Below are 16,033 nucleotides of genomic sequence, written 5' to 3' on the forward strand. Positions count from 1 at the left end.
CGGCCCGAGGTCGAGCTTCGGGCTGCCCACGGGTCACGGGCCAATTTTACACTCTTATCAATGTGAATGTTAACATGTCAATGTGAATATTCACATTGTCAACAGGTTGGACCGGGCCCGCCCCGGGCCGCCCATGGGCCGTGGGCGGGTTTCGGGTAGCCACGGGGCGCGGGCTAATTTTACACTCCTATCAATGTGAATGTTAACATGTCAATGTGAATATTCACATTGTCACGGGTCCGGCCAAGCTCGCCTCGGGCTTCGGGCCGCCTACGGGCTGCGGGCCAATTTTACACTCTTATCAATGTGAATGTTAACATGTCAATGTGAATATTCACATTGTTAACGGGCCGGGCTTTTGGCCGCCCATGGGCCGCAGGCCAATTTTATACTCTTATCAATGTGAATGTTAACATATCAATGTAAATATTCACATTGTCAACGGGCTGGACCGGCCCGCCCCAGGTCGCCCATGGGCCGCGGGCGGGTTTCGCGCCGCCACGGGACGGGGGCCAATTTTACACTCCTATTAATGTGAATGTTAACATATCAATGTGAATATTCACATTGTCAACGGGACAGGCTGGGTCGGGCCCGCCCTGGGCTGCAGACCAATTTTATACTCTTATCAATGTAAATGTTAACATATCAATGTGAATATTCACATTGTCAACCGGCCGGGCCGAGCCCGCCCCAGGCCGCCCACGGGCCGTGGGCGGGTTTCGGGCAGCCACGAGCCGCAGGCTAATTTTACACTCCTATCAATGTGAATGTTAACATGTCAATGTGAATATTCACATTGTCAACGGACCGGGCCGGGCCCTCCCCGTGCCGCGGGCGGGCTTTTGGCCGCCCATGGGCCGCGGGACAATTTTATACTCTTATCAATGTGAAAGTTAGCAAGTCAATGTAAATATTCATATTGTCAATGGGCTGGACCGGGCCCGTCCCGGGCCACCCGTGGGCCGCGAGCGGGTTTCGCGCCGCCACAGGACGCGGGCCAATTTTATACTCCTATTAATATGAATGTTAACATGTCAATGTGAATATTCACATTGTCAACGGGCCGGGCCCGCCCCGGCTCCCAGGCGGGTTTCGGGCCGCCCACGGGCCAATTTTACATTCCTACCAATGTGAATTTTAAAATATGAATGTTCACATCATTAAATTGCTAATTGTTCAAAAAATATTTATAAGGGTATCAAAATTGAATATAAGGGCATAAGTGTCCAAGAAAATAGTGTAAATCAAGAAAATGGACTTTATGGAATAAAACTATACATATATGGGACTAAATGGGTTAAAAAATTCCTTCATGGACTTCTTGGGTTAAAACACTTCTAAATTGGACTTATCAATAAAAATTCTTATTTTGAACTAGATTAAATAATATTTTATTTTATTTTATTTTTTACACAATTAAATAAATTTATTTTTTAAAAATTAAATAAATAAAATATCAATAAAAATATATGTTATTTTTTAATTAAAATTTTAAATAAATTTATTTTAAAAAATAATAATAATGAAATTAAATAAAACATCTATTAAAATTTAAATAATGAAATTAAATAAAACATAAACAAAATTTTAAAATAAAACATCAATAAAATATCTATAAAAAATTATTTTAAAAAATTAAATAAATAAAACATCAATAAAAATTAAATAAAATTATTTTATTTTTAAATTGAGACATTTAAATTTTATTGAATTTTGCTAAGTACAATACATAATTAAATAGTAGAGGGTCAAAATGGTCAATCTCATATCCCCCTTTATCCCTCCATTTGTGTCCACCCCCACCCCCCCCCCCCACAGAACACAATAGTCTAATAAATTTGGGACTACTAATAGTTTGGTGCCCAAATTTTGAACCAAACAACCACCCCCTACATCGAACACAATAGTCCAATAGATTTGGAACTACTAATAGTTTGGTGCCCAAATTTTGAACCAAACAACGGACCATTAGTTTATCCGGACTAATAGTCTAATCCCACCCCGCAATCCCTCAAAACAAACACCACCCCCCTTAAAGGTAAACTACCGATAGGTCTTAATAGTAAACCTTAATTACCATAAAGCCCTATTGCAAATTAAGTTATAATAAAATCGTCGCTAAAAATAATTTTTTAAAGTGATTTTTTGCATGTTGCTAAAAATTGACAATTAGTGACTTTTTTTTGTCACGATTTTTATAAATTGTCCCTAAAACTTACAATTAGTAACAATTTTTCTGTGACGAATTTTTTAAACTGTCTATAAAAGTTAAAAATTAATGACTTTTTTTATGATGATTCTTTTAAACTGCCACTAAAACTTATAAGTAGTAACATTTTTGTGACAAATTTCATATTTACTCTGAAAATTAACAATTAATGACGTTTTTTAATAGTGTTTGTTGAAAAATATCATTACTTATCATAGGACCTATTAGATAATAAGTTTACCTATTATGACCTCCACGTAAGTCATCCTAATATTAATGCAAATGTTTTTTTTTCAGATGGAGGTAACCTGCAAATTTGAGGGGAAAAAATAAGCATGAGCTAAATAGGGGAAAATTCAGAAACTTTTCAAAGGTATGAATTGAAAATTTGTAATTTCTGCGAAGACGTGTAGGCTTGTAGGGAACGTGGGTTATTTCTTTATTTTTCTTTTAAATTCTTCTTTAGTGTATCAAAATTGAGTATTGGGCAGTTGATTAGGAAACATTTAAGAAAGAAACGTGGCAAATGTAATATAATAGAATATAAATATAGGGATTTTTATTGATAAATCCATTCTAGAGTTGTTATAACCCATTAGGTCCACTAAAGAATATTATAACCTAATTAGTCCCATAAACTTTTTTTCTTATTCCATAAGGTCCATTTTTCTAATTTAATATAATTTCTTGGACTATTTTGCCCCTGTATATATATATGTACAGTGTTAATACGTAATAGGTGCCTGTTTCTTCGCTCATGCAGTTTGGCAGTTTCTATTTTACGTTTTTCATCATCAATCCAATTCCGAGAGATACGTTTATGTTTTGCATGCTCGTTACAAGGATTGGTTGTGATAGGGTTTCATCCTTGCTGTTGTAGTCTGGTTCTGTGGTTTGCGAGTGAAGACGACGAAGAGGAGGGTGTTCGGTTGTTACATTTGCCGGATTATAACTAATTCAAATCAGTTTTTTTCAACTTTCTGTACGATTGTAGGATTGCATGATCAAGGTTAGTATCAATTTGGTTATGAATACATGTTCAGTTTATGGTTTCATTCGTATAATGGATCAGATGCTCTGTTTTTGGATTTATATGGATTGAATGCTCTGTTTTTTCAATTATATGCATTTTACGTGGTTATGTGGAGGGGAGTTCATTCGTATTATGTGAAGAATGTGTAGTTCTCATTTGACTTTGATGCATGCGTAATGAGGCTCTGTGTGGATGATTTGATTATCAGTATATATATCAATGTGAATGTTCACATTTTGTGAATGTGGAATATGTGAAGAATGTGGATGTTCTCATTTTAAATTGATGTTTGCTTAATGAGGCCCTGTGAAGATTGTTAATATTATGTGAAGATTGTTAATGTTCTCATTTTACTTTGATGCTTGCTTAATGTTAACATCTTGTTAATATCAATGTGAATGTTTACATCATCATACACTGATGTGAATGTTCACATCATTATATTATGTGAAGATTGTTGATGTTCTCATTGTACTTTGATGTTTTCTTAATGTTGACATCTTGTTAATAGTAATGTGAATGTTCACATCTTCATATTGTGAATTATGGATTTAGCACTTGAACTGTACACGTAGTCATCTATTTTTTGCACAATGTGAATTTTCATATCGATTTTCATTACTGTTCATTGTTGTGTTTTTGTGTTTTTACAGGAGATGGATACCTTTATGCTATTGGTGTGTACATATGGTTGTAGTACAACTGTAATAAATGTTGCCCGCGCAATGTGTTATTCTCGTTTGGTGGAGTGTTTGTGTGAGAAATGGGATGAGTTGTCTGCTGGTTCTATTTCATTGTTCTGTAAACTACCTGGGATTAATAAGTGTCATTTGGACAATGAGGAAGAATTTCAGAACATGGTACTGCTTGCTAAATCAATGGGGGTACAACATATAGAAATTGTGGTTGAGTTGAAGGGTGATATTGGTCAGTCAAGTAGTTTGGGATTGCTACGTGTGGGGGTTGAGGATGAAATTGATGCACTACGGAGATTTTGCCACCATAAGGAGAAGGTGTTGTTGTCAGCCCCTTGGACAAATGGTATTACGCATGTAGGACAACGGTTTGTTGGAGGTGCACAAGAATTTCGTGACGTTTTATGTAAGTATGCCATCCAATGTGGGTTTAAGTTCACATACGTGAAGAACGAGACAACAAGAGTTACTGCTGTGTGTGCGATGTGGGAGGAGAGGGGGTGCTTGTGGGCTATACATTGTAGAGCACAACGAGCAAATGATTTTTTCTACATCAAGAGGTTTAGTGATGTGCATACTTGTGGTACGGATGTCCGAACATCGAAGAATCCGCGAGTTAGTTCGGATTTGGTGTCGAGTACCATATCTGAAATTGTGAGGGACAAGCCGTTGACTCGGCCGTGTGAAGTGGTGACTATTTTGAAGAGGGATTATGGGCTAGATGTGAGTTACCATGTCGTATGGTTGGGTGTGGAGAAAGCAAAGGCTGGTATTCATGGAGATCACTCGTTATCGTTTGACCAGTTGCGGTGGTATTCGGATGTCGTGATGCGGTACAATCCGGGGAGTTATGTCAATATTGACTATGATGCGAGTAGTCAACAGTTTTGTCGCTTCTTTGTGTCATTCGCTGCGTGTATTTCTGGGTTCAATGCTTGTCGGCCTTTATTATTCCTGGATGGAACATTCCTCAAAGGAAAGTACAAAGGTCAGCTACTTGCGGCAACGGCGAAAGACGGGAACAATGGTTAGAAGTTTTTTTTACCTGTCTATTCATGTCAATATTCACTCTGAGCAGCGTAGTCTGGACAAAAGAGTGATTGCTAAATTATAAGTAATGTGAACATTGACATCAGTATGCACTGATGTGAATGTTCACATCTTTGTATGCTAATGACAGAAATGTGAACATTCACATTATTACAGACCGATGTGAATGTTCACATCAGTATATACTAATGTTAGTTGATCTATTAATGAACAGTACTGTGAATGTTAACATTGTCAGTGACTCAACAATCAACAATGAATTATTAATGGTCGTTAATGTGAATGTTCACATCGTTGATGTTTACGAACCTGAATCCAAAAACAGCAATAGTAAAGAGGGCAATGTACATATGAACATTCACATGACCTGTTTCGTTTATACTGTTTTTCTATTCACTTTGGAATATTGTGAACAGTTGTGTATTGGTGTTGTGTTGTAGGTCTGTTTCCTGTTGCATTTGCAATTGTTGATTCGGAGACCACGGCTAATTGGTCGTGGTTCTTGCATGAACTTGGGAAGGTTGTTGATGGGAAGCGCCATATTACTTTTATTTCGGATCGTAATCTTGGTCTGTTAGAAGCTATGCCAAAGGTGTTCCCATCGGCTCATCACGGTTATTGCTTACAACACTTGAAGAGCAATTTAAGAGACCGGATGAAAGGAATTGATAATGGATTCAGGGATCACCTAGTAAGTAGTTTGGGCGACTGTGCCTACGAGCCAACTGTGGTAGGGTTCCATGAAAAGCTTACAAAATTAAAAGAGGAGGGTAAACAACGAGCTCATAATTTTTTCAAGGACTTAGCACCTGAGCACTGGGCAAATTCATACTTCAGGTAATAATAGTTTCCTAACGTGTTCCATTTTTGAAGTTTAGAATGGTAGTGATGTGAATTTTCAGTTTAGAATGGTGACAATCTTCGAATTGTGTTTCATCTTCAATGTAAATGATGTGAATATTCACATCTGCTAATGATGACTGATGTCATGTTCACATCTGTTAATTTGTCAAATAGTCATGCAATGTATTACAGATTTGAATGTTGACACGTGTCATATTTTGTTGTTGTTGTTAACATTCACATCTGTCTATCATTTAAGTTGACAACGTAATAAGCATATAATGTGAACATTCACATTATTAAAACCTGGTAGCAGATGTGAACATTCACATTATTATACCCTGATGTGAATGTTCACATCAGTGTATACTAATGGCAGTACTGTGAACGTTCACAACTGTGAACGTTCACATCTGTCAACGTGAATGGTCAGGCCTGTTAAATTCCGTATTGTACAATGTTTGTGATATATTGTGCAGGGGCATGCGTTATGGGGAGATGACATCCAATGCGGCGGAGTCATTTAATAACTGGATTAAAGAAGCACGTAATCTTCCTATCACTCAAATGGTGGACAAAATTCGTACTCAGTTGATGCGGCAAATGTCTGCACGGCGTGACCAAGCAAACAAATGGAATGAGATTATTTGTCCGACATTCGAAACAAGGCTTATGGATTCGTTTAATGACAGCAAGTCTTGGCAAGTTAGCAAAGCCAACGAGGATGTGTTTGAAGTTCATTCGATACCATCTGTTACAGTTGATGTTGCGAGACGTACATGTTCTTGCTTCAAATGGCAAATCAACGGATTCCCGTGTGACCATGCTGTTATTGCCATTCAGAAGAGCCGCTACAATCTCAATGATTGTGTAGAACATTACTTTCATGTAGAGACATATCGTGCAGCCTATTCAGGAGCCATATTCCCTATACCATCGGTGGAGAAGCCGCCTTTTGATCCCACGGACTTCACTATATACCCGCCAACCGTGAAAAGACCACCCAGAAGGCCAAAGAAGAATAGGATCCCATCAAGGGGTGAGAAACTGAAGCAAATAAGGTGCGGGAGATATGATAAGTTGGGGAGCCATAATCGAAAATCATGCACGGAGCCGATATAAGATGTACCTTTTTTCATTTCAACATTGTATTTTACATTGGATTCTTATATTCATTTTTGAAATAAGATTGTGTTGTGTTGGGAAACATTGGGTTGCAATAAGATTACGTTGTGTTGGCAAACATAATAATGCATTAGTGTTTGATTTGTGTTTTATTTTTACTTTTTTAAGGTACCAATCTGACATTTATGTTGGTTGTGTTTTGGATGAATGTATGTTGTTAACATTCACACTTATGTAATATAATCACATTATGTGAATGTTCACATTGTTCAACTTTCAAACATTTCTGTGGTGGGAATGTTCACATTGTTGTTACTGTTAACAGCAATGTTTACATCAATGTAACCATTCGCATCATCAACTCATAAGATGTGAATATTCATGACATCATTGTTGCCATTCGCATAATCAGAAGTTATGATGTGAATATTCACATCATCAAATTGTTAGATGTGAATATTGACTTGTGTTAAGAAATATCATACTCACACCTGTCATATTGTGTTACATGAACACTTTAAGCAATATTCACATCCATGTAGTATGGTTTAAAATAGAAGAAAGTGTACGATCATTCTGTGATGTGAACATTGACATCATGTCATGTGTATCCAAAAAAATAAAAAGAAAATACAATCTCAATGTGCATGACCAACGCAAAATAGGCCTGAAAATGCATATACATATATTGACTGGAAAATATCTGTACAAGCAGTGATATAGACTTGATTTACAATTAAGCTAGTCTGCTCCAATATGAAAAATCTATTGAAACTAAATTGTCTTAAATGTGGATAACAGATTTGGGTAACAGTAATAGGTGGACACCCCTCACTTATAGGTTTTCACATTACACTGTCTTTCTGTGGTTCAGAAAAAGGTGTACTAATGAGTCTCTTATTTGACACCATTCAAAGCGATCTAGGCTGGCAACAATGTCTTCACGATATACATGCGCCCTCATGATGTAACAAACTGCAGGCCCACAATCCACCCTGAAAATGCAAACTTCTTGTTAGATTTTGAAATTTAGGTGGGTAAAGGCTGTGGAACATGGGTAGAAATCGATTTTAGGCTTACGAATTTGATGCTTGCTGAGGACAGATGTCCACTGATATGATTGTTTTCGAAGTATTTTGGCTTGATAAATTGGTCCATAATGGTGATGATGGTCCAATGTTGTGCACCAAAGCTGTGATGTAGTCCCTCTGCCAACAATGAAATTTCATATTAGGCACCAACCAACATAGGGCATACGTCCAAGTTCAAATATTACACATCATGACAAGTATTATTTTTGTCAGCCACTTACCAGTGTTTGTGCTTTGTCAATATGTGGGTCATGTATGCCTTCTCTTGGGCGCAGTGAGTTATAATGCCTCCATACATTCTCTTTCACGTCGTACACAACAATTGTCCAGTGAAAGTTGTCGTGTATTGGGAAGATTAAGAATCTCTGGCCTTGATACTCCTTGATGTGTACATCAATTAGTTTATTCCTCTTGTGAGAGGGTACTGTTCAATGATTTTCTGCACACAAAGGGCATACAATGATGTACCAAGTATTTATATCAATGTTTGGTGTTACTGATTTGAATGTTCATCTGCTAATGGGGAGTTATGTTACTGATGTGAATGTTCACATTTCCTAATGGTGAGTGATACTACTGATGTGAATGTTCACATCTGTTAACGTCAGTGATATTACTGGTGTGAATGTTCCCATTTGCTAATGGTGGGTGATGTTACTGATGTGAATGTTCACATCTGTTAGTGTGAGTAATGCTACTGATGTGAATCTTCACATCTGTTAATGTCAGTGCTATTACTGATGTGAATGTTCCAATTTGCTAATGGTGGGTGATGTTACTGATGTGAATGTTCACATCTGTTAATGTGAGTAATACTGCTGATGTGAATGTTCACATCTGTTAATGTGAGTTATATTACTGATGTAAATGTTCACATGTGTGTATCATTTAAGTTTATCAACATAATAAGCATATAATCTTCAATGCGAATGATGTGAATGTTCACATCTGTCAATGTGAATCTTCTCAAAGGTCATTTTATGTTGTTGTTAACATTCACATCTGCCTATTATTTAAGTTAACAATGTAAGCATGTAATGCTGAGAAGAACATCCACATGTATTGAAACATAATCAAAATTAAAGTCTAGTGGTTACCAAACATGTGCTTGTAAAGATGAATGATGAATCTTCCAAACTTGGGTTGACTAGCCCTTGTAGTTCAAGTAGAATTTCACCATAAGCATCTATCACCTGCAGAACCGGAGGGGTGGCAGTACATTATTTACAGTGTCTTTACTCTGTGTGTATGTGTGTGTGTGTGTGTGTGTGTATGTGTGTGTGTGTGTTTTGTACACATTTACAGTTGCCATACGTTGTTGGTTATTGATTCTTCCTTGATGAGGTGTATGATGTCCTCAAAATACACATGTTTAGTCTTTGAGTCCCCTCGCCACACTAGCAACCTGTGCATTGTGATTACAGAAAATGTTAATGTCAACATTGCACATTTTTTAAATGATCTAATTTATTAAGTATGTATGTGAACTGAACATGATGGGAAAAAAAAAAAAAAAAAAAAACAGTTGGGGATATGTAAGATCACTTACTCATCACTGCCGTTCTTGTGCAAATTTTGGACTTTTTGCTTGTTGAGTTTGTTCATGTTAGCCCAGACCTTCAGTTTGTTGTTCAAGGTTAACTTCTTGGACTTTGTTGGCTGCTTTTTTGGTGGTTGGTTGCTTGTCTAAATCTTGTGCAATTTGGACTACATGTGATTGCTGTTCGGCTCCCTCTTTCCCTTTCTTCTGACCAGGCAGGTTGGGGTATTCAAACTCGTCCAACCTGTGTTCTTTCCTTACCTTCTGCTTTATGCGTTTTACCCTTGATGGGGGGCTGATAATGTGTTCCAATGCTGCAGTGGGATTCTTGTTAAGGCTGTCATGAGCTTTTTGTGCTTCAACTTGAGTGATGATGTGGACGGACTGATCGTCAAAAAGGTCTTGAAGTATTGTTTTTTCACATTCCAAGTTGATGACCAACTTTGTCAGCCGCTGAATTTCTGTATCTTTCCACTCCATGCAAGTCTTCAGATCCATGTCCACATTGGATGAGCCCGATTGGTCAAATAGTTTGGCTTCAAGGGCAGCAATCACCCTTGCCCTCAACTCCCATGATTCTTCCAACTGTTTGTATTTCGCTTCCCATTGCTGTACAAGAGCCCAAGCTTTTTGGTTTTCTTTTATGAGTACTTCCACAATGTCGGGCTCAGTTGGTTGTGCTATGATGATTCCTTTCTCAGCATTGGGGGTGCTACAGCTGGGGTTGATATAATGTCCAACATCATTCAGGTCCACTGCATCGACAGAAAATGCATCCCTGTCATCACTGCGTTGACTGTCTTTGCTTTGATCCTCATTGCTTTCATCTTTCTTTGCTACTGCACTTGACAAAATCTCAGGTTTTGGCTCCACATTCAATTTTGTATGACGATACATCTTCGCTTCAGTTGGTGATGCCATTAGCTCGCCGCCATATACCTGCATTTCGAGACAGTATGTTAGTTAGATAGTTCCTCGTCTCACTATGTGAATAAGCACAATATATTTGGTTGTACTTCTACCTCATTTAAACCTAGCTTAGCCAAAGTTATGGACTTCATGTTGCTATGTAAGGCTGTGAGGTCCCATTTTACGCATCGTGGAATGGCATTGGGGTTGCGGGGTTGTAAGATTGTTGTATGCTCACACAGCCAATACTGAAACAAATAACAAATATCAGTAATTTGAATGTTCATATGAATTAACATTGATGTGAATGTTTACACCACTGGTGCAGTAATGTGAATGTTCGCAGTGCACCACTAGGCCAGTAATGTGAATGTTTACATCACTTAAAACTGATGTGAATGTTCACATCTGCTAATGTGGAGTAATGTTACTGATGTGAATGTTCACATTTCCTAATGTTGAGTGATACTACTGATGTGAATGTTCACAACTGTTAATGTGAGTGATATTACTGACGTGAATGTTCACAACTGTTAGTGTCAGTGCTATTACTGATGTGAATGTTCACATTTGCTAATGGTGGGTGATGATACTGATGTGAATGTTCACATCTGTTCATGTCAGTGCTATTACTATGTGAATGCTCACATTTTGCTAATGGTGAGTGATGTTACTGATGTGAATATTCACATCTGGTAATGTGAGTGGTACAACTGATGTGAATGTTCACATCTGTTAATGTGAATGTTTACACCAGCATCTACTAATGTGTGTTTGTATATTACTGAAACAGTAATGCGAATGTTTTCATCAATGTTGTCAACTTCCACACCAAAGCTGAGAAATGTGAACATTCACATCAGAGTGTTCAGAGCCCGTATATGTTCATATTAAACATAGAATAAGTTTTATGAGATTTACCATTAACAACATCACACATCCGGTGACTCGTCCTGGTTTTCCACAGTTTTGGCCCAATGAACCCATCAAGGTTGCCCGGATGCTCTCAGCCCAATCATACTCGATCATCTTGTGTAATGGGTCCATGTATGAGTAGAAAACCCATCCAATTGTTTCTCCGGATGTAGAAAAGAATAGCTTGACGCATGCATACATGCAAACTAATCTTGCGACCTCCTCATCGTCATGTTTTTTTGTGCCCTTCAATGCTTCCCTCAGAATTTCTCGTATTTTGGCAGCACTTAACCGACTAACATCCTTGCACATTCGGTGTATGATGCCGGTTGTTGGTTTTGCACCATAAGAGAGATCCATCGACTTGGTGCCGCAGTCCACCCCAAAAATCAGTGATACGTCGCTTCTAAAAATCTGGATGTTCTTATCCCCAATGTAAAACCTTCCACTAGATTGCTTGAATGTTTGTACTATACATACAATGACATCATCATATTTCATGCAGTGGTTGAGGTCGATTTCGTTACTGATCAAGCTATCAAATAATGGCCAGAACAGTGTTTTTCTAAGGCACTTCAATTGGCCACTTGTAAATTTTGTATCCTTTAACAGTTTGACCAATCCAGTTATATTTGACCGGTAGTTTACTTTTTTCATGTTCACTTCTTCAGGAACAGCTGTTTGATCAGGCTTGGTTTTGGAACGGGATTCCCCTCGCTTTCGCTTGCCATCAACTTTATGGGGAAGACCTGTATGTTCAAATGAGCACATATAATTTGTTGAAACACAGAGGATGGAACTCGAAGCACCAAACAACATTCAACAACCAGCATTGACAGTAATTGGAACATTCACATCATTGTACACTGATGTGAATGTTCACATCAGTGTTTATTACTGTAAGTTTACACAGTAATCAATGCTAATGTGAATGTTCACATCATCCATGTTTGAAAAATAAATTCCGAAAACGACAACAGTTACTGGGCAATGTGAATGTTTACATGGGTGATCACATTATGTTATAATTTGCTAAAAATCAAAGGGGGGAACCAACAGCGCCAAACTACACCCAATAACACAAACAACTTGGGCATTGATGTCACAATGTGAATGTTTACATCATACTCCATCACGGTGTTGAGTGAAGTTTGGGGGTTCTGACATTAATGTGAACATTCACATAATGTGAATGTTCACATCAGTGTGTACTACTCTAAGTTTACCCAGTACTCAATAGTAATGTGAATGTTGAGATCATTCATGTGTGCAAAAACAAATCCCGAAAACTACAACAGTTACTGGGCAATGTGAATGCTTACATGGGTGATCACATTATGTTATAATTTGCTAAAAATCAAAGGGGGGAACCAACAGCGCCAAACTACACCCAATAACACAAACAACTTGGGCATTGATGTCACAATGTGAATGTTTATATCATACTCCATCACAGTGTTGAGTGAAGTTTGGGGGTTCTGACATTAATGTGAACATTCACATGATGTGAATGTTCACATCAGTGTGTACTACTCTAAGTTTACCCAGTACTCAATAGTAATGTGAATGTTGAGATCATTCATGTGTGCAAAAACAAATCCCGAAAACTACAACAGTTACTGGGCAATGTGAATGCTTACATGGGTGATCACATTATGTTATAATTTGCTAAAAATCAAAGGGGGGAACCAACAGCGCCAAACTACACCCAATAACACAAACAACTTGGGCATTGATGTCACAATGTGAATGTTTATATCATACTCCATCACAGTGTTGAGTGAAGTTTGGGGGTTCTGACATTAATGTGAATATTCACATGATGTGAATGTTCACATCAGTGTGTACTACTCTAAGTTTATCCAGTACTCAATAGTAATGTGAATGTTGAGATCATTCATGTGTGCAAAAACAAATCCCGAAAACTACAACAGTTACTGGGCAATGTGAATGTTTACATGGGTGATCACATTATGTAATAATTTGCTAAAAATCATAGGGGGGAACCAACTGCACCAAACAACACCCAACAACACAAACAAGTCCAACATTGATGTCACACTGTGAATATTTACATCACATTCCATCACATTGTTGAGTGAAGTTTGGGGGTTCTGTGGACATAAAAAATGAACAATATCAACAGTGATAGTAATATGAACATTCACATCATCATACACTGATGTGAATGTTCACATCATTATACACTGCTGTGAATATTCACATCAGTGTCTACTACTGTAAGTTTAGCGAATAATCAACACTAATGTGAATGTTCACATCATCTATTTTTACAAAATTAATTCCGAAAACATCTATGTTTACAAATTCAAATCCGAAAACCAGAAGGTGTATGTATACATCAATGATGACATTATGATTGAAAAGCAGAAGGTGGAATGGTATTCCTTACTTTTGTTCGTCATGGTTGGTGAGTATGGATCACACTCAGTGGATAAAATAAACTCAATGGGGCGACAAGAATCTTCGAACAACGAAGCACCCTCCTTCCGATGTGAAGCTTCGCAGTAGTGAGACGAAGAGGAATCTGGGGTCGATGGTCGACGGTGGACGACGAGGACGTTGGTGAGGCGATGTGAATCTAGGGTTATTGGAGGCAATATCAGTATCGTTTCGTGGATTGAGTTTTTGTTTTGGAAATTTTGTAGATTGAATATTTCGAATAGGAATGGGTTTTTGCAGAATCAGTTTCACGCGGGAGAGGCGGAGAGGGTTATTTCGTCCTTTAACAATTAATGGACCTAATGGAATATTCAGAAATAGTTTGGGTTTTATGGAACAAAACAGTTATAAATAGAATTTATCAAAAAATGGCCCTATAATATATTAGGGTGTGAGCCGGTTGCTTAAAATATAAATTTTAATTTTAAATTCATATCAAACTTTTTTATGTTATTTTAGTGATGAAAATATTCTTTAATAAGTGAAGTGAACAGTCTTAGGTTCAAGTCTTGTATTTTTTTTTTTAATTATTATATTTTTTTTCTGTTTTGGATAGATAAATTGACACTTAACATAAGAAGAGAAGGTGATTTAATAAAAGAGGGGAAAGAAATTCATAAACAAGTGAGGTCTAGATTTTTAATAATAATATATAGATAGATATAGATAATAGTTGTTATGTGAATATAAGTCTAAAGTAATAAAAGATAGAAATACATAAATATCATTTCAGTTCATAAATGTTTGGGACTCTTACAAAAGAGAACCCCTACGATCTCCACTAATATATTAACTATTGATGTGTTTAAATTTTTTTGGAAGATTGTATCTGACAATGACATAAATGATTCAGATCATTTTAAAAATTATAAGGGTTATATTTTGTGAGAGTCTTTATCATTATTGTATTTCGGTTCCCTATATACTCCTTGTTCAGAGATCATTTCGGTACCCAGAAAGAGTAGGGCAATAAAATGTGGTATACCCCTAGTTGAATGGGCTGAATTAATTAGCAAGTCCAAGCCTAAGCCCCCAATCTGACATGGATGGATTGCAGGGCTGGCCTGTCAAGCTCATTTATATGATAAAAGCCCAACACTTTTTTTTTAAAAGGAAATTGATTGAAAAATCTTATTAGGAAGATTTGTGTACTAATTTTATTTTTTACTTTTTTAGCATCGTTTTCTTAAAAAAGTGTTACTAATTATTATTTTTAACAAAAGTTGAAAAAATTATCATAGAAAATCGTCATTAATTGTCATTTTTTAACAACAAATTTAGAAAATGGTCCCAAAAAAAAAAAAAGTCACTAACATTTGTGAAACTTTTTAATCTATACAAACACGTGCACATGTCCTTGTAAGAAGACTTGTGAGTAATTACCCTTTTTTTTAAAAGCAAACCAACACTCATTACCATACCCATCTCTTCTTATGCTAGAATTAGGATTGTGTTTAGACGGGTTGAATCTTTGTCCGCGTCTAATTCGAGTTTTGGTGAGAGTTGTCTAACCCTCCCAAGACAATATAATATGGCAAATTATACCGATAGACTTTATAGTTTATCATTTGTATCATTTTGGTCCCTACATTATTAATTGGCTCAATTTTAATCATTAATTTTAAATTTGTTTTAATTTGATATAATTAATAATATCGTTAGTGTTTTTTTTTACAAAAAAAATTATCACTAAATTGGTTGAGATTAACTAACTGAATTGAGTAAATTTATAATTTTACACTTAAAATATGACACGCGACACTTATGTATGTATTTTTCATAAAAAAAAATGCTAAAAGTTGTAATCAATTGGACCAAATTGAGATAAATCATAAATTTAGTCAAAATCGAGCTAATTAAAAATACAATGACTAAAATTACACAAGGAGTAAGATATAAGGACCACCGTTGTAATTTTTCCAAATAAATTTTTTTATTTTTACATGTGTTTGATTAATATAGATAATTATTCTTGGGTACTCTTACATGTATTATTATACAAGAACAATGAATATTCACTTCAAACCAAAAATTCTTTTTCACTTTTTGTTGCCTCTTCATTTTTTTTTTTTTCGTTTTTGTTTTTTTTTTTTTTTGGGGGGGGGGGGGGGAGATTAAATCAGAAAAAAACCTCTTCATCTTTTGATGAGTTCCATT

The 16,033-nt window shown here is 36.6% G+C and overlaps 2 protein-coding genes and 1 long non-coding RNA gene across 3 annotated transcripts; 1 reads left to right on the forward strand and 2 right to left on the reverse strand.

The window, feature by feature from the left end:
* Nucleotides 1–4,102: 4,102 nt before the first annotated feature.
* On the forward strand, nt 4,103–6,955 carry LOC145805655 (uncharacterized). Its single transcript, XM_082900828.1, has 4 exons — nt 4,103–4,967; nt 5,431–5,827; nt 6,313–6,608; nt 6,726–6,955. The coding sequence occupies exons 1-4, from the start codon at nt 4,103–4,105 to the stop codon at nt 6,953–6,955; spliced, it is 1,788 nt and encodes a 595-aa protein (XP_082756954.1).
* Nucleotides 6,956–7,620: 665 nt separating this feature from the next.
* LOC145805977 (uncharacterized) lies at nt 7,621–8,168 on the reverse strand. The gene is made up of 2 exons (XR_014348357.1): nt 8,039–8,168; nt 7,621–7,953 (listed from the first exon to the last, which is right to left on the reverse strand). It is a non-coding gene; the product is annotated as an uncharacterized LOC145805977 (long non-coding RNA).
* Nucleotides 8,169–9,599: 1,431 nt separating this feature from the next.
* Nucleotides 9,600–12,184, reverse strand: LOC114262948 (uncharacterized). The gene is made up of 3 exons (XM_082900830.1): nt 11,420–12,184; nt 10,612–10,746; nt 9,600–10,528 (listed from the first exon to the last, which is right to left on the reverse strand). The coding sequence occupies exons 1-3, from the start codon at nt 12,182–12,184 to the stop codon at nt 9,656–9,658; spliced, it is 1,773 nt and encodes a 590-aa protein (XP_082756956.1). The 3' UTR covers nt 9,600–9,655.
* Nucleotides 12,185–16,033: the final 3,849 nt, after the last annotated feature.

Source organism: Camellia sinensis, chromosome 13 (assembly GCF_055761805.1).
Source record: "Camellia sinensis isolate YWXY chromosome 13, ASM5576180v1, whole genome shotgun sequence".
Lineage (NCBI taxonomy): Eukaryota > Viridiplantae > Streptophyta > Magnoliopsida > Ericales > Theaceae > Camellia > Camellia sinensis.

What these genes read in the sequence shown, in the direction of transcription:
- LOC145805655 (XM_082900828.1), top strand. Translation starts at nt 4,103, where the DNA reads ATGGTACTGCTTGCTAAATCAATGGGGGTACAACATATAGAAATTGTG. An exon ending in GGCGAAAGACGGGAACAATG is followed by an intron (nt 4,968 to 5,430) that starts GTTAGAAGTTTT and finishes GTTGTGTTGTAG; the next exon opens with GTCTGTTTCCTGTTGCATTT. An exon ending in TACAGTTGATGTTGCGAGAC is followed by an intron (nt 6,609 to 6,725) that starts GTACATGTTCTT and finishes ACTTTCATGTAG; the next exon opens with AGACATATCGTGCAGCCTAT.
- LOC114262948 (XM_082900830.1), bottom strand. Translation starts at nt 12,184, where the DNA reads ATGTGCTCATTTGAACATACAGGTCTTCCCCATAAAGTTGATGGCAAG. An exon ending in GATGTGTGATGTTGTTAATG is followed by an intron (nt 10,747 to 11,419) that starts GTAAATCTCATA and finishes TATTTGTTTCAG; the next exon opens with TATTGGCTGTGTGAGCATAC. An exon ending in CTAAGCTAGGTTTAAATGAG is followed by an intron (nt 10,529 to 10,611) that starts GTAGAAGTACAA and finishes CTCGAAATGCAG; the next exon opens with GTATATGGCGGCGAGCTAAT.